At 43.1% G+C, this 18,748-nt stretch overlaps 1 protein-coding gene across 1 annotated transcript in view; it reads right to left on the bottom strand.

Moving 5' to 3' along the window:
* Positions 1–18,057: 18,057 nt before the first annotated feature.
* Positions 18,058–18,748, bottom strand: part of PHOX2B (paired like homeobox 2B) — a 2,420-nt gene continuing 1,729 nt past the window's right edge. The window contains exon 3 of the mRNA XM_064654001.1: positions 18,058–18,708. Coding sequence (XP_064510071.1) covers positions 18,253–18,708 — 456 coding nt within the window. The 3' untranslated portion in view covers positions 18,058–18,252. The remainder of the gene's footprint in view (positions 18,709–18,748) is intronic.

The raw sequence follows: 18,748 nt of genomic DNA, 5'->3' as shown, positions 1-18,748 counted from the left end.
CCTTAAAAGCCAAGAAAAATGGTGGAAATCCTGCTTTGATTTTTTGTAATATTATTGTTTTCTGGTGAATGGGACCCAGCAGCTCCGATCTGCATAGACTCATTTATGATCCTAAAAGGGCACCAATGGGGGTGCACTCCTCCAGCACTGATCTAATGCCAAAATAATTACACAAACCTTATAAAAGGGGATTTGTGTCACCTGTTCACTTTTGTCTTCAGGTAGCAAAGGCTCCTAGGAGAGCCCTGAGAGAAAGTACTGTGCTAACAGGGCCTTGGCATGCCCCAGGAGAGGACACTGGCTTGTCGAGCAGTGGGATGAAGCTGAGGGCATATGGAAGAAATAGGAGGTGTTGAGGGAGAGGAGTGGGCTGTTACAACTGATGTTCAGACACTGGAGCAGAGGATACCCCAGGCAAAAAGGAATGTGTACCAGCTCCCTCAGGAGACCTCTGTGCGCCTCCACACCCTGTCCAGATGTGATGCCTCCATCCCTCCCCTTTCTCCTACCATGGTCTGTCTTATTGCTTATTTTGTGAGCGCTGATCCTTATCCAGAGAACTCTTCTGGGGGATAGTTGAAAGCAGGCAGCTACCACTTTGTTTAGAAAATTAGCTTTAGGTACAGTTACTGCTGCCTGATTCAGCAAAGATTTGATCTCAGATATATCCCCTTCCTGATACTGGGAAGCTGGTTAAGTAGTTACTTAATAAACTTTGCAGAGTGGGGCTCACCCTGCTTTACTTCCCCTTACCAGCTGGGTAACTGGGGAACAAGATGACAAAATGCTCATGTTCAGAGACACACTTGCAATGAAAATCAGAAGGGGTTGTGGGCACTGGAAGTGAGCAGATGGCACCAATGGGCTGGGAAAAAAAGATGCCAGTAAAATATATCTCCTGTAAAGGCAAACAGGACACATCTATACTTTTAAAAACCTCCGGTAGGAATGTAATTTTATCTGAATTTCCTGATAAGGGGAAATGACTAAACTGGAAGCTGCTCAAGTTTTGCAAGCAATAAGAACCCAAAAAAAGAGATTGAAGGTACAGGGTGGGATGTGACTTTTCCCATAATCCATGGGGGGGGAGGGGGGTGGTGGTATCTGTTTTCCTGTTCATCTTTGTTATAAATGTACCATGAGTTAAACATGTAAGAAGGATGCTTACCTTTCTGAAAGGCTGTAGCTGCTGCTCTGTAGACCTTATGGAATATTCCATGCTCTGCAAGAGTAGCTAGTGGAGCTAGCTAAACCCCAAAGCATACGGGGTTTTGAGCCATTTAGGAAAAAAAAATTCCTTTCTTTAAGATAATCTTATAAGTCACTGTTGACTCATCCATAGAGTTTATCTGCTTCACTGCATGTGATGCACTGCAAATTCTCTTAGCTAATTCCACATCCATAGTTCACAAATGCATTTTTTCCTAAGCAGATAACCTGCTGTTTAAAACCTACAGAAGCCTGCACAGGTCTAGAAACTAAACCAAAAGCTACCGAACTGCAAATCTTTCTCTGGAATAACAGAATTTATCAAACAGAAGAAGAAAGCAAGATTTTAAAAATTCCTTTTGTCTATCACATCCATTAGACAAAACCACTCCAGTGACAAGCACAGGAACAGAGACATGCCATCCACATCTCTAGAAACTACCTGTAGTAATGCCAGATCTGTTGTTCCAGGGACCTGGACTCGGACCTGGACTTTCAGAGACCTTTCTTGTCATGGGTGTCCCCTCTTCTCAATGGCCAAGTGCTCTTTGGTTGCCTTTGGAGTGATTCATAAAACTCTGTGAAAGTGCACAACTCCAAGGACGTGTTACAGTAGTCTTCAATATAACAATATGTCCTTACCGCTCAGATTGAAGGTGTTACCTCCAAATGCACTTTCCTGCCATGTGAGAACAAAGGGGTTATTTTTCCAAAGGATGTTAAATGTAAATAGGTTAAATGGGTTTTAGTCTAATTACAAACTTCTCTTAGAAAAAAATGAGTTCTGGTGAATGATTTGGCATCTGTATGGTCTGTTGTAATACTAATGTATTAAACTGCATTAGACTGCAGCATGGGCTTTCTGTGTTGAAGTTTGTGCTACTCAAGTCTTAGTTTAAAGTTTTTCCTGGCTAACATGATAACATCACCAATCTGAGAATGAAACTGAGCTCTCTGACCTCTTTCATGAACTGACATTTTTAAGGGATTTTAGAAAATATTTGATGCTTTTTGGTGCCCTTTCTGGTCCTGTGGGTTTAAACTGAAAGAGAGCAGTGCTCATGGTGTGCCCTCCCTGTCCTCGGAGGAAGGCCAAGCTCTGTGGCTCCCGGGGTGTGGACCCACTTGTAAGCAGGGTCTGGATCTGGGAGCCTTTGTGCTCCCTCAGCTGGCAGCCTGTGCGGGGCAACCGTCCAGGTAGCAGGGAGTGGGTCAGGTGGCCCCGAATCAGAGAGAAGGAGCCTCTGTGGGCCTTTGGGCCCAGGGTCCCCCTGTAAGTCAGGGCCAGTGCATTTCTTTATATATGCTGTTCAGGTTTATGTAGATGGTACAATAATTTCAAAGCTGTATTTTTTCACATGGGGCTGCATGTCAAGTAGACAAAATAACTGAATGAGATATAGATAAAGATAAACAGTTTGTGATGGAAAATTATCACTCAGTACTTGGTTTTCTTAATATCTCTCTTTATCTTGAATGCTTAAAATCTGCTTACAGCAGGAATACAATTAAACACGTAAATATGTTTCTCTTTACTGCATTAAGGCTTTTCAATCATGTGGCTATTTTCACACGCTTTCAGTTGACGATAACCCTCCCATGTTGTTACCCCAGAAGCTGAAGACTTACATTGTACGTGGTAAACTTTGATGCAAAAAGTGATCAACTGCAGCTCCTACCAGCTATAGGCAAGGTAAAATGAAAAAGGTGAATAAATTACTGGGTGCAGAAGAGGTGTGCATCCTACATTACAGTAACTGTGTACCTGTGCTGGAAAAAGTACTTCAACAGGATATCAAGCTCTCAAAGAGTAAATGGTGGAGTTGCAGCACTTCTCCCCTGTTGTTCTCAACCTAGGTCATAGTCAGTTTCTCAGCCTTGCTCTGCACACAAATGAAATCCTGCTGTGCTCCCATGACACATCCCAGCTTGCCAAGAACCACATTTGGTTGGAGCTGGCTCTGCACAGCTGCCCACTACCAGTGCAGCATAGCCTAGCCCAACTCAGAGCCACACTGCTCCCTCTGCTTCTTGACTGTACATCTACTGCAGGCAGTTGCAGTTTTTTCCCTCATATGCCAGGGATTTTGCTTTTTAGCCAGAAATTCTTCTCAGTTGATCCATATAGCATTTCTCAGCTGCTTGCTGTCCACTTGCAGTTAGAATGAAGGGCTGCAAATAACCAGTGTTGCTGCCTGGTGGGCTTTGGAAAGACACATGCAAACAGGGCAGCACTGCCTGCTGGGGGGGCTCCAGCAGAAATAGGTAAGTAAGAAGATGGTTGGAGCAGCCCAGGTATGGCAAAGCTGTGTGCATGTGGCACTGAGATTCTTTATTAAATCCTTGTGGCTAAACGAGGCAAATGTTAGACATGTCTCTCCACAGGCTGCCATAGTACTTTTCATTATGGAAAGAAAATAAATTCTACAATACCATTTTATGTTTTACAGTTTTAAGGCAAGATGTACCTCTTTTGACAGTACTGAGCTCAAGCTTGAATACAAATATCACTTACTTCCTTTGTATTTCAGGAATATAAAATAACTTGCACTAGATTTGAATAATTTTGAATGTCACTATACCTGAGCTCCCAATGTCAGAGATTTGGAAACAACCAGATTTTCAAGGATACCTGTTTGCACAATCCCAGATAATCAGACATCATTAACAGGCCTCAAGTCGGGCAGTGTCACTGGCCTTGTGTGAAACAGTAGTTACCTAGACTTGATTTTTCCAGTTTTCACTGACATTTTAAGTAACTGAAAAAGAAGAGGGACTAAAGTCCGTGAGATGCTTCCTGGCCCATGCACTCAATGACTGGTGCTTACAAAGCCCATCATCACCAGAAAACAGTGAGGCCCTTTGCAACTGTTAGTTGAATAAGATTTAAAAACACCACTGTGAGACAGAAAAACACTATTATATCTGTGTTTCCAAATGGATAAATGGGTCACAGACCTATTCAATTTGTGCAGAGAAAGAACGTCTTCACTAGTGGATTTAATTTAGGCTACAATCTGACAATAAATGTGCGAAACTCAGAGGGAAAACAAAACAAAATGAAACATTTTAAAAAGCATGCATCTACCAGCTACTGTGACTACAGCATAGTGACTGTGGAGTTCAGAAAGACCAGGCTATCTGAGTACTGCAGTAAAAGTCACCAGAGCAAGAAGCCCATCAGTGTGGAGTCAGCCTGTCTAGAAACACGGCACATGAAGCAGCAGCATGCTTTGCACTGCCTACACCAGACAACCAGAAGCAGCGGGCTGGGCTGAAGCCAGCTCAGCATCTCCGTGCAGACTGCTGTCATTTGGCACACAGACCTGCTGGTGTTGGCAGATCATTTCCTATACATGGACCTGAGTGAGGCAAGCTGAATCCTTCTGGGGAAATGCCCTTTTGAGAGGAAAACATGGCAAAAGGTGTTTTTTTTTTCTGGAAGAAAGGAGATTTAAAAACTCTATGTAGGTTGTTTTCATTAGTGAGGCCTGCCACAGTGGGGCACGCATGCATAGTTTATTTCTCTGGTCTTAACAGGATGGACTTCTTTGCTAGGTGATGTTAGCTTGGCTTCACGTGTCTCACCTATGGAGAAGGACAGATGGAAACATCTGCACTGATGTTCCCACAGCAGCAATTGTACCTTCTGCCTGGAGAATAGCAGATATTTTATCTTAGTAAAATAGTTGTAAAAAATCTAAAAATCTATTTGCTGGAGAAGAGGTAAAGAAAAGTTTTTTCGCTAAGTTTTAGTGCCAAATCATCTTCTCCCGTTACTTATAAAATTACTCAAATGAATGGTCCATATGGTACTTATCCTTTGGAGGTGTATGCTATATAACATGCCAGTCAAGATGCTGGGATGTGCCAGGATATGCTTGATCCATGCAAGCCACATGCATGTGGCAGACTACCCCTGCCAAGAGCAGGCAGCAGCCTCTGAGAGCAGATGTTTGTGGTCATCTATTGTTTTTCTTGCCAGTTCTGCAGGGATTTGTGATGTGAAGTGCCACTTCGTGTAGTCCTCACATGTCAAAAACCTAATTTCCCAGGAAAATGATGGCCCACCCAAGGTTGGGACTGGCCTATAGCTGAACAAGTGGTCCTGCAGGCTCAGCAGTGACCTGCAGCTGTATGTATGATAAGTACCCGGAAAGCAGCCTGAGATTACTGCTGGAGAGAAGTAGCCCAAAGCTAGATTGGGCTAGAAAGAGAACATGGAATTGAAAATATGTCTACATTAACTGTTAGAGCAAACTCATCCAAAAAAAGTAGGATAAAAAAACTGCACAGATGCTACCTGTGTTCTGCACCAAGAGTTTCAAAACAAAAAAGTCCATCCTTTCCTTTGAAGTGTGGCAGACATTGCATGGCAGTATTTTATGGGTTGAGTTTATAGATGGATGAAGACATGAAATAGTTAAAAGAATTTTTTTATCTTAGTAAATCCTCCATTAGGAGAAAATAAACAAACAAGGAAAAACTGCCCAGACTGTGCTCCTACTTCAAGTCATGACGAGTGTTGTGATGGTGACTGCTGCCACACAGCTAAAGGACTGAGGCACTTTGTAAATCAAATTTCAAGTAAAGAGATTGGTTTGCGAAACCTCCTCGGTGTGGAGTCACGAGCTGTCAGAGCATATTAGCATTATGTTACTGGAGTAAAAAGCAAAACAAATTAAGATGTTTAACAGCTGAAATCTGAAACAAAATTGTGTTTAATGCTGAAAATCTTGTTAACGTATTTTCAGGCTTCCCTTCCCCCAGATATTAAATCTTGGTGTGTGCTTGCAAGCATCTTTTTATCACACATAGAAACCTTCTGTGGGAGAATAAGAACTACACACAACATATGGTAAGGACGGGTGGTTCACCCTGCATGCAAAAGCCTCTTCAGCATTGCCACAGTGTACAGCAGCACATTGGAAGATTTTAAGGACCAGGGGAGAAGCATAGCTGGAATTCCCTATGTGTCCGGGATGACAGAAAGCATTGCATCAACAGCGATGGGCCCAAACTGAAAATTGCATATGTTGTAGCATTTAATGTGAGGGGTAATTTGAACTCCCAAACTGGTTTTTCTTTCATATTGGCTCCCACAATGAAAGAACCATTAACGGTTTTAGTGATCTTCTAAGACTCTGCTTCCAGCAGAAAATTGGCTCCTTCTCCTTGGACACAAGACCAATTTTTAATTTAATTTCAAGAGATGATGGATGTTGTACTTTATTCCAAGTCTATATGCTAAATTAACAAGGCTGTCTGCTTAGTTTCCTCTTTTGAAACCACATTGAGATGAGTTTTTCCTAATTCTCTTACACAGAGCATTAGACATGTGAATCAAGTCCTTATTCAAGAGTTGAAATAGAAGACATTTTTGCCAAGGTTATTATTTGGGATAATAATTTAGGCTGTGAGGCAGCAACAGTAACTGGCTTTCTGAAAAAGATTTACCAGTTGAATTATTTCAAATGGAATAAAACTAAGCATATAATATATTTGAAAATTATTAATTAACTCTTAAAAGTGTATCTTAGAGCAGGGACCATTCCATTAATTCTGCACATCTAGCATTTGTTTTTTCCTCATGCTCCCTCTAGTCACTTCAAAGATAACAGTCACTCAGGAGTACTCCATGCTACAGAATATGTTTAGCCTGAATTAAGTTTGTTACATGTTAACAGATGCCATTGACAAGTTAGATGTTTGGTTTTTTGAAACACAGGGAAAAATGGTGTGGAAGTGAAGGGTTTTGTTAACTCTGGCCCCTGCAGTAGTATTTACGTAGTACTGACATAAAGAAGATGCCTCACAGAGATAAGCCATCTAGAAGGCCATTTGGAATGAAATTTTGGGCTGAACATAGAAAATTTGACAGCAAAACTCTGAACAAGTTGGGCAAAATCAGCAACCAGAGCTATTAGGTGTATGTATAGTGTTCTACCAGTAGAATCTGGGTCATTTCCTGGAAATATTGGAGTGGGCATTGTCCTTCTTCCAGGACAATTGATGGAATTCCTTGAACAGCAGTGAGCCTACAGCTAGGAACACCTTTGCATGTATGCTTATTCTTTCTAAGTGAGAATGTTTAAAAGCAATTGTGTTTGTAATTGTGAAGTGGCCCAGGATGGCAAGGAACAGTCTTAATTGTTTCCTTTTGAAAGCACACACCTAGCTGACCTTACCTCGCAAGAAGCTTTTGAGATGGATTGAACAAACTGGCCACATGGACTGGGGTTTGCACTTCATTTATCGCAAAAATGTGGTTCTCAAGTGGAAAACAGAAGTCAATGTGAAAATACAGCGGTCAGTGTCTTCATCAAGAGGAGGTCAAAAGAGAGATAATGGAGGATATCAACTAATTAAAGCAACAGACTGAAAGAGCGTGGTTTAAATAGCAGAGTAATTTAAACACGGAATAAACAGAATAATATAACACATTTAGCATAACTGAATAATAGCCTTCCCACAGGTGACACAGGGTGGAAAAGCATATTCAAGTTTTTATTCAGCTGTGGTTATGCTTCCAAACAGTTGCTTATTAAATAAAATAGTAATAAAATGCCAATTCTTTCTCATAGCTTTGTATTTCAAAAATATTCCAGTCCTACCCTGTGTCAAACACCAGTCTCATCGTAGTGCTCCCTTGCACTGCCAAAGATTCCCTTTTTGTTAATGTTTTGTATCGCAACAGAATGACTCAGAACCAGTTTTAATTATGGCTGCAGCCTGAATGATCCTGCAGAGCTCATCATTAGATCCCGGGAGAAGCTAATGGCTTATCTGTTCTGTATAATTGTTCAAATCTTCTTTTCCATCAGTTTTCCATCAGTGACGTATCATCTGTTTGAGTCGTATACTGATGAGTCAACCATCCAGCCCATGACTCTAAAAAATTAAAAAATATGCTGTGGCAACTAAACAAGGAACATTTCAAAGTTATTTCCTTAGAATGTTAAATTGGTGTGGGTTTTGAAATACTATATCCTCATGGAGCTGCCCTGATTAGCAGTATCTGATATGTTTTTATAGCTATTGTTTGTCTAACTCCATGACACAAGTGATTAAGTGATTTGTGCCTCCTGACAGTAAGAGAAAACCTATTTCTCAATTCCCTTGCCACTGACAGTAAGCAATAATTTTAATATCTTTCTTCAACACCCAGCAGCGTGATTAATATCCAGTTTGTTAAACTCACAAATCCCAGTTTAGTGATGCTGAATGGACAAATAGAAGCCCTTCCTCTAAAAGCAAATTTTTCTTTCATAGCTACTTGAAGCATGAGTGAGTGGTTCTGTCAGCAGTGCAGGTTTGTCAGTATCAGTGGGAACACCCGGGCATTTTGAGACCTGTCATTGCAACTCTCTAAATTGCATGGCACTTTAGTGCCAGGGTGGAAGGGGAGGGTTCTGGTGTGGGAATAAGCTGAGTTACTCTGCACCTGCGTTTAGTTGATTGGAATCAAAAGGGAGGATCGACCTTGGCTCAGTGCTTTGAGAGAGAAAATGTTATGTCTCAAAGTGTAAAACCACTTTAAACAGCCTGCATGACAAGTGTGTGTTTTTCTCTCGTGGCTGAACACAGCCACAAAATGATGCGAGTGTGAATGTGTGGGATCAAGGCACTGGTTTGGGACGATCCTGGGAATTCCATTTAACTAAAAGAAAAACACTGGGTGCTGTTTGTGAGGGAATAGAATAAAAGGGAAACACTGAAAAGGGTGGGTGGACAAGTCCTAAAATCGAACTCTGTGTGTGCAGCCTCATTTTCTCCTTCAGCATCCATATCAAGATGCACACAAAAAAGAGATCTGAATGGCTTTCATGAGGAAAAACTGTTTGGGAGGAATTTGTAACCTGAATGAGCAAAGAAGTGACATATAAAAGCAAGCTGGGGTGGTGTGTGGCACTGGGTTGGACATCCCCTGGAGCCTCACAGCCATTTATGGGTGAATGGAAACTATGATTGCTGTGAGAGAAGAAATAGTTATTATGGAGGGGAATAAATTGCATTTCTAGTGCCCCTGTCCCTGCGAAAAATTCAATACACCTCAAGAGATACTTGTCTGAGCTTTTCCCTTTGTGCAGAAATATCTGGGAGGCAGGACTCCCCCTTGGATAGCAGGATACTCCTAGCTGAAATCTGGGTTGTTCTCTGCCTGAAACTGCCATGCTGAAGGAGCCTAAGGTCTATGTGACCTTCTGTTTTCCTCTTCAGAAAATACATCCCTTGTGGCTAATTTATCATCAGGAAGAAAAGGAGATCACACAATCTAAACTTCTCTGGGAAATGCAAAAGGAACATACAGAGGAGTTTCTGAGCCCAGATTCATAGGCTATGGAGAGGTTTCAGTACACCTGAGTTTGGTGGAATTGCAACCCTCTTGACACACATAGCAGCATGCCTCCCCTTTACTTTCTTCTCTGCCCAAGGACTGTGAAAGGAGAGTCTTTAAAGGCCTTTCACCCTTTCTGCCCACAGCAGGTATAATTTTGCTGGGGACTTTTGGGGAATTAATCTATCATATCCATCTCTCTTCCCTACTACCCCAAGTAAAAACCTATAAGAGAGCTTTTCTCCTCTCAAGGCATTTCAGCTTCAAGATAAACTAATTGACTCCCGATATATGGCTTTATTCTTAAAAGTAATATGCTGAGTAGATCCCATTGAAACCAATATTGGCTGAAGCTTCTCAATAGCTGTAGGTCCAGAAAAATCTCCTGGGTTCAAATATGGCACAAGGCTCTTCACACTGTGCTGGGACTACTTTCATTTCAGAACACCATTGTGGCTTTGGTTCAATTGGTCTTTAATCCTCATATACTGACAATACTGGCATATATTGCCATTTTGGGGTATTTGCCCAACAGATTTTTCTTCTTTAAAATTATATATTAAGATGATTTGCCTATTACAGATATTTTAATTCCTTTATGGGAGTGCCAGCATCAACACAGAGCTCCTCTTGTCTTTCTTATCTATTGCCTGCTCATGAAGACTCTTCAGCTGCACCAGCAGTTTTCACTTAGACAAGCCTGAAAGAGCAGTGACCTCAGCACTGGCAGGGAATTAACTCTATAATCTAATAGGGTATCTTTTTCCATTTCTAAATAATGAGATTCTATTAGACCAAAGTGTAGTTGCACCATAACGATAATTTATTGTATAGCATATCAGAATTTTGCCTTTTATAATTCATAGAGAATTACAATGCACAGTTATATAATTGAATCTTCTCCTGTAACATTAATATTTTTCTTTGTTTGGAGAAAACCCTTTTTGTTTAGAATACACATGTAAGTGGGTTTTGAAATTACAGGGGTTTAATATGCCTATTTTTAAATTATTAATCTTTTCATTTTTTGTAAAAAATTCTTTAAAAGTAAAATACTTCAAAAGCATTTTATACTTAAGAAGTTTTATTCAGATTATTCAGGAAAATTTTAAGACAAATATGGCCATAAGTTTGTATATATCCTAAAATCTCGACAACAGCAAAATGTCATGATCTTTGGAAGGAAATAATTGAGGTTAATTAATTCCCACATTGACATTTAAATGTATTAGTGGTATGCACCAGTGAAATCAATGAAAGTAATCAGCAATAATAGGAAAAATTAATCACTTTTGAAGATGTATTTTACTTCAACTGTGGAATGTACTTCGGCCAGGATTGAAGTTGACCCCATGAATGTAACAGGGACTACTACCAAACAAAAAAGACAATGAAACATGTAAGTGAGGGAAATCTGGGAGGGCATGCTTTAATTTTCTATTAATTTTCTATTAGAATGTTGAAATAGAGACTGGCATACATCATAAAACTTGTGATCTACAGTTTGTAAACCCATTTCTGAAATGGAACAACAACAGGTGATTTAGAAGAACACATAAGAGATTTGTTGGTGGAAAATTTTTGTAAAAGGTCTCATCTTCAATAAGTGGAGGTTGACTTACACTGAAATGGGTGGGTTTATGTCAGAAATCTTTCAGAATATTTTATTAACTGCAGCTGTACTGGCTGGATATTCTTACTTGAGAGCTCAAGTTTTTTTAGAATTCAGTTAAAATCTTGACATCAACCCAGTCTTGTGGCAGTGAGTCTCAGTTTGATTATTTAGAGACTGGAAGTATCTCCATTTACTGATTCTAAACTTGCTTCAGCAGGAATCAAATGATTACACTGTTATATGTTATCCTACGTTTTTTTCTCCTAACTAACATTAGGAGAGAGGTTGAGTGATGCAGTGACTGAAAGGTGAGATTAAATGGGTAAAAACCTAAAGTGCCTAATCTAACTTCCCCAGTTTTGTCAGTGTTTTTGTATTCATACTTAATATTATACAGTAGCACTGTAAAATACAAATTATTAATACAAATAACTTTTCACACCTCTCTTGAATGATATGTGTCCTTGATCCTTCTTGCCACCTTTCTGTGAATGCCACCAGATTTGATAGTCAGTGAATGAGCCCAGAAATACTTTAGGAGTGCTACATTCCCAGTAGGATTAAATATGATGGGAGTGAAGGACTTAGATGTCCATTTAGAGCATCCTCTTCCTGCAACTTGACAAAACCACCCACACCATGTTTATCTAACTTTTTATCTCCATGTAGATAGTCCTAGTGATAATTAGATCTCTGTGTTTAAAGCATCACCGTTTTAAAATAGGCTGTCACGTAATGCATTACAAGTGCATGCAGTAGCAGCAGATAGAGTTAAACTACCTCTTCTTCTTCTTCCAGATGTAAGAAGACTTCGTTATTAAAAATGGAGAGACACACAGTTTTTAAAGAAAGTGTGTAACTTTTGAATTAAAGTGAGAAGGATTTCCTCAGATGTTTGCATCCTAGTTGTGGTGGCATTTTGTTTACAGTATTTCCCCTGGAGATTCCTGAACTGCTTATTTTCAGAGCTCATTGCTTTTGGTAAACTTTTTGAAGATAATATGCAAGAATATTTTGGTAGCTGTTTTTAAACAGTTTGATATTGTGAAATGAATACAAGGCCAAGAGCTCTTGAATTCTCCTGACAGCACTGCTTTAAGATTATTTTGTGATGAACTGTGATGTCAGACTCCTTAAGTTAAAAAAAAAAAAGGCAGGAATAACCTGCAGCTTGTGACAGCCTGTGGAATATATCTGTGTAACTACATCGCACTGAACTTCACTGACACAGTGATAATAAACCTCAATGAGAATTTAAGTTTCCACCTTGCAGCAAGTCTGCTGTCTCTCCCCCTACTCTCCCATACTGTCTGCGGAGCTGAGCCAAAGCACCCAAGGACTCACTGAAGCTGAATTGTCTTCTTGCTTCTCTGGAAGAGAGTCCTACAAGTCCACAGTGGTGGAAAACTGCACAGACCACCACAGAAGAAAGGCAGGCCAACGCTGAGCCCTATCCAGCCTGTTCATGGTAACACACAAAGAGGCAGGTGGAGAGAAGAGGTTATTCCTGGCTCTGCTTGGAAATGAGCCCCAGAAGGTAACTAACTTCTGGGTGCCACAGCTGGCTGTCAGTGGCTCAGCTCCCTTGTCACTGGGGAAGGGAGCAGGCAGGGAGAGTGCTGACAGCTGCTGCGGCTGCATGAACGCCCTAGTTCCTGTCACATCTTGGGATGAATGAGCCTCCTCCCTTTGCTCTTCAATGCATAGGTGGGTTAGAACAGACCTGAAAGCACAGGGCTTTGTGGCTATATCTTTGGTCAGGGACTGCTGTAGGCACTGTTTTAGGAGGTTTCAAGAAGTAAATTGACTTTCAAAGGCATGGAGTATCCACAGCTCTATCTGGGCTCTCTGGGTGATGCATGCCTCTGAAAGGACCAAACCAAGCTTTCCCAAATACCATGTTCGTCCCAGATGACCAGTTCTCTTAGTCATTGGTTTCACTCCAGTCACTTTTTTCCTGAACCAAATAGCCACATAAATTCATAAAATGTATGCTTTGTTTCCTGGACAGATTTTCCTCTTCGTGGAAATTAACGTATTGATTCTATTTCTATAAAAATCTTTCTGTGAAACAATTCTGAAGTGAATGCTCCTGAAGACCACATCCATATGTTAAGCCTCTTGATAGAGGCCTTAATGCTGACACTAGATTTCAGACTGCTGGAAAGACAGTTGCTCTCACTTGTACTTCCCAAGAGTGCATAGAACTTTTATCTAATACTGTTGATAGAATTTATATGTAATTTAAACACTCTTTGAAGCAGCAAGAGATGTGATTGGCATTCCTTTACTTCCTCTCTTTCAGAAAGGAATGGGAAGAAGTATGGTCTCAGCCTGCCATAATAGTATGAAATAATACTTCTTTTCAAGGGAAAATATTTTAATTTCCTCTCGATATGATAGCCATGATAAGGATCAGCCCAAAAGATGATTTCCTGTCTCCAAAGGAAATTTCCAGCCTAAAATATGAAAGCATGAGCTTTATTTTCACAGCTAAAGTTTCTTGAGCTGTTTTTGGATGAATTCCCCACAAATCAAGAAGATGGTTTTCCTCTCAAATCATTCCTTGGCATACCTGATGAGCTCTTGCCTAAAGTACAAGGCACAAAGTTGTTTTTCTAAGATGGAGACAGATTTTAGTAGCACCTGGGATGAAGCCACCAGTTTATTTCATAACAGTCATTGGGTGATAGCTGGTAAAAGACCAAATGAAATTGATAGCAGAAACAGAAGGCTTCATCTCCCATTGTTGTATGGCCTTCATAGCACTGATCTGCTTTACAGGTGAGATAAATATTTGACTCTTAATGATTCATGCTAAATATGCAGCAAGAGTTACAGACAGGTACTAGTTTAGTAGGTATCTTGGAATTACTAGTGATCTTCATGTCTTGTTCCCCCTCTGTGCAGTGGGGATCCTTCCCATGTAAAGAAACCCAAGATTTTGACTTCAGAAAGAGCTCACACTTCAGACTGCAGCAGTAAGTTTGCTGGCCTTGATTGGAGACTGGCTCATTCAGGGGACTCCTGCTAGGTACACTTCAATGATGTCAAAAAAAGGTGGGAGGAAAAGAGAATTTAAAAATATATTCTAATAGACCACAGGTACTTTTCATGACATCTCCTTTTCCCACTGGTTGGTAATAGTTTCAGAACTTCACTAAATAAGTTCAATATATAAAGATTAAACAATTTAGAGACATTTACTTGTGAGATTGTTTTTATTAATTGTATTTTTACTGTATGCTGGCCTCATATTCTTTAGTAGCAAAATTAATGTTTGCACTGTCATGCATCCAAGAGATTCATATTGCAATCAGGAATTACTCTTTCTGTTCATGTGTTGGAGAGAAAAAAGTGAAAGTGTGTGCAAGAGCCAAATTCATCATTAGAGCTGAATTCTAAGTCTTGGTATTTAGAAGAGCAGACAATGAAACACTCAAGTTGCTTCAAAAATTCAATGTGAATTTACCTCTGAACTCTTCAGAACACAACACGTGTTCATACTGAATGTGAGTTGGATCATAAAACAATTCTTTATTTGAACTATGGGAGGGGGTAAAACCAACAAAAATAACAAAATCTCAATTCTTTACTGCAGCATCTTTTGGCTTCTTAGGTCCTTTTGCCCAGACCTCCTCACCTTGTGAGCCCCAAAGCACCTCTTGATGTTATGGATTAGCTTGCCCATTTGACTTTCACTGGTACCACTGGAGAGCAGCTTTTTGGCATCCTCTTCATGCCTGGACTCCTGCTGAGTACCCCATGGGCCTCATCTATCTTCTGTGCTTGTAAAGGTCAGCAGCAATCCTATAGGTTATTTATTTAACTAATACTCCTTTTTAAACTCCTACTTTGCAGGGAGCGGAAGTAAACTTCACGTATTTTCAAACAATCCATTTCTTCCTGACTGAACAATTATGAAGTCTGATGAATTAATCATTCCAACTGGTCTGCCATGGGCACACTGTTCCTCACAAATGGTGTGTGCCACATATCTCAGGCCTGCAATGGTTCCCTATACTGTGTGGGTGACCAGAACATGGAAAGCAGCAGATCAGGAAAGGATTTATTGGTCAGTGGCAAAGCAGAAGTTATCAAAAAGAACTAATGAGAAGTTTAGATACCTAAGTGGAAAATTGTGATCAGAAAGAGAGAGGTGATCTTAGCTCTGTATGAACCATTACTGAGAGAGACACAGCAGTGCTTGGTACTATCCCAGTATCCCTTCTGCAAGGCATCTTCAGAAACAGGAGAGTGTGGTTCTGGCTCTGGAAAAATTCTATAAGTTTTAACCTTAGGAGTGTGGGAGATGTAAATGACACAGCCTATTTAGTTTAGTGGGAAGAAAATAGATCAAAATGCAAATCAGTTTACAGTGTAGTAAAATCAAAAGAGAGAAAAGGCCTAGCTGACATGCAGCTATATCCACTGTTGGAAACTGAAGCCTTCGTATTAGAAATAAAGCCCAAGTTTTAGCAGACAAAATAGGAACTTGGCAAAAAATACCCAAAGAAATAGTGTGTTGTCATCTCTTAATGTTTTCAAACCAAAACTGCACATCATAAAATGAAAGCTGATCATCTTCATACAGCAAGGCCTGACCAGGAGAGATATCTTTACATTACCTTTGGTTGCCTGCTTGCTTTACTGGTGATACAGGTCTCACCTTCTATAAAAGCTCAGAGGTCACTTCAGCCATGGTCTACAGCTGTATAATTCCTAGAGAAAGTCCATTTACTTTTAACAAAGATATTCTTAGGTCACGGAATGACTTTTGGAAGAAAAAATAAAATGGCAAAATCTGCCCACATTATAACAAAACATATATTCAAGAAATGCATTCAGATTTTTTTCTCCAGAAAATACTCTGCATATGTTATTAGAGCATTTTAAAACTGATAATTGAAGTATTTTATTAGTGAAACAGCACTTGTCCCATTTACCATATTTTTAATGGTGCTCTCCCCAACCCTCCAGCCATGCAGATGTTGCACATTGCAGATGACAACGCCTTTGCCAAGTTTGTTTCCCTGCCAAACCCACAGACTTTTTTTTCTTTTTTTTTTTTTTTTTAGCTCTGTGTCAGAGTCAGATAGAGTTCATTGCCCCGGCGTCCCTGCAGCTAACCCGCGAGTGCCCGGCTGCAGGGCCAGCTCCGGGAGGCAGCACCGGGATGCTCGGCGACCCCGGCTCTTCTCGGGGGAGAGGGCTCACCCTTGCCTGAGGGGTTTCGAGGGGAGCGGGGTGCCGGCTCGGCTTGGAGAGACGGGTGTGCTCAGCTACCCGGTGCCCCGCGGGGGCCCGGCACGTCGGTCCCGGCTCCCGCTGACGGGCCGTGCAAGCAGCACGGGTCCCTGGACGTGAGGCCGCTGGCTCACTCCTGGCCCGGATGGGAGCCAAGCCCGTAGCCGCGCAGTCCCCGCGGGCGGCCCCTCTCTCTGCCCTCTGCGTCCGCATTCTGCAGCAGAAGCGTTTGCGGAAAGCTGCAGAGCTGCGAAGCCGATTTGACCTTCCACTTGTGTATGTAAGGGCTGGCGAAGGTTCTCCGCCGGCCGGCGGGATGCTGCGCCCAATGGTAAACCGGGCCTGTGGTTTGTGCCACTTTTGGTTTCCTTTTAGCGGATATCGCTTAATATTGACCATCTCCAATTTTCGAGGTAGTGACGAAAGGTCAGATCTGACGCATGTTCCTCCCCCTAATCAGCCTGTTTGCAAATAATTAATAAGGGCACAATTAGCCAGTAATGATGGGACCCGCAGTTACGGTCTTCCTAATGGTAAGAGGGGACTGATGCTGCTGAGCACATTTCCTTTTCAGGACTCAGTCGAGGTTCTGCGATGTGCACTTTTGATCTCTGTCAGAAATAACCCCAAGACCTCCCTCCAAATAAAGCCCTAACAAGAAGTCGGAAGAGCACCGTAGCTATGTTTGCTTTTGGTTTTTATTATCAACAATCAATTAATGGTACACTCTTGGAAAACTATATGCACATGTAGAAATATTTCCCCTTTTAAATAGAAGCATTCATTTGAACCACATATAAATAAATCTGAAAACCCTGAACATAATTTATGACGATTATGCTCACAAACATATTCCAACAGGTAGGGAAAAGAAAAAATGAGACGACATGCAACCGATAACAAAAATATATATAATTGCCTGAACCTGGTGTCTCTAAACGCAAAGGTAACCGAACCCGTGAGAACCTTATTTCTCCATAAAGACACGCCATAGAGACTACGAGAAGGGAAAACATTATTTATACGGTCAACTAGACAAGTCTGTACTGATATTAACACTATACAGTTGAGTCACAGAACACAGTTGTAGAAAGACACGGAAAAAGAGAAAGCATACCTGGCGACATTCAACTAAGAGCTATAGTTTGTGCCTTTTAAAATAAAATTAGAAAACCCTAACGGAGATGCCTAAAAACTGCGTGGACCGTGTAATAATAATAATTAATAATAATTAATTAATTAATAATAAATACAGGCCGCCGGCCGTGAGAGGCGCGGGCCCTGCAGGGTCCGGATCCGCGGTGCGGAGGCGGCGGCTGTCGCCGGGTCAGGGCCGAACCCGGCGGGGCACCGGTGGCGGGGGCAACGGAGAGACCCAGGACCCGACGGAGGGACAGTGACATCGGACGGCGGAGGAAGAACCGCCCACAGGCGCGGGCCGGGGGCGGCGGGAGGGCGGCGTGGGAAGAGGGGAGGAGGGGAAGAAGACACTTTGTCCCTCCGGCTGACCGTGAAAAGGAACTTAAAAAACCCCACGGGCGAGCAGGGTGTCCCCCCTCGCCGCCGGGCCGCCCGCGGGCAGAGTCGCCGCGGCCCCGCCGCTGCCCCCGCGCCCGCGCAGCGCCCCCCGCGCAGCCGCCCCCCCGCCCCGCCCCGGCGGAGGCGCTGCGGGACCGGCCCCGCCGCCGGGCCGGGGGCGAGAGAAGCCGGGCGCGGCCCCCCAGGGGGACGCGGGGTCCCTGCCCCGCGGAGCCCGGCGCATCCCGGGCCCCTGGTCATTGCTACGGGCGGGCGGCGGGTACTAATGAGCGGGAGGGGCCGCCGCCGCTGCCGCCGCCGCCGCTCAGAACATGCCGCTCTTGACGAGGCTGCCTTTGGTGCCGCCGGGCCGCTGCAGCGAGGAGAGGACGCTGGCGAAGGGACCGCCTAACGAGTCGGGGATAGAGGTGATGGGCCCGGGCCCCGGCGCCCAGCCCTGCCCCGGCCCCGCCGCCGCCAGCCCGCCGGGCCCCGCCGCTCCCTTGCCCGGCTCGCCCCCCGGCCCGCCGGGCCCCGCCGCTCCCTGCCCGGCGGCGGGGCTGGGTCCGCCGCCGCCGCCTCCGCCGCAGCTGGGCGCCGGGTTGGGGTTGGGGCCGGGGCCGCCCGTGCTGTCGGGGTCGGTGCTCTTGGCCTCCTTGCTCTCGTCGTCACGGGAGGCGTCGGACTTCTTGCCGGCCGCCCCGTTCTTGGCGGCCGCCGCCGCCGCCGCCGCCGCCCGCTCCTGCTTGCGGAATTTGGCGCGGCGGTTCTGGAACCAGACCTGGGGGGGGATCAGGGGGCGGGAAGTGCGGCGGCATCCC

This window comes from Pseudopipra pipra, chromosome 4 (genome assembly GCF_036250125.1).
Source record: "Pseudopipra pipra isolate bDixPip1 chromosome 4, bDixPip1.hap1, whole genome shotgun sequence".
Classification (NCBI taxonomy): domain Eukaryota; kingdom Metazoa; phylum Chordata; class Aves; order Passeriformes; family Pipridae; genus Pseudopipra; species Pseudopipra pipra.
The sequence above is the reverse complement of the archived record's forward strand: the minus strand, read 5'-3'. Positions and strand labels throughout refer to the sequence as shown.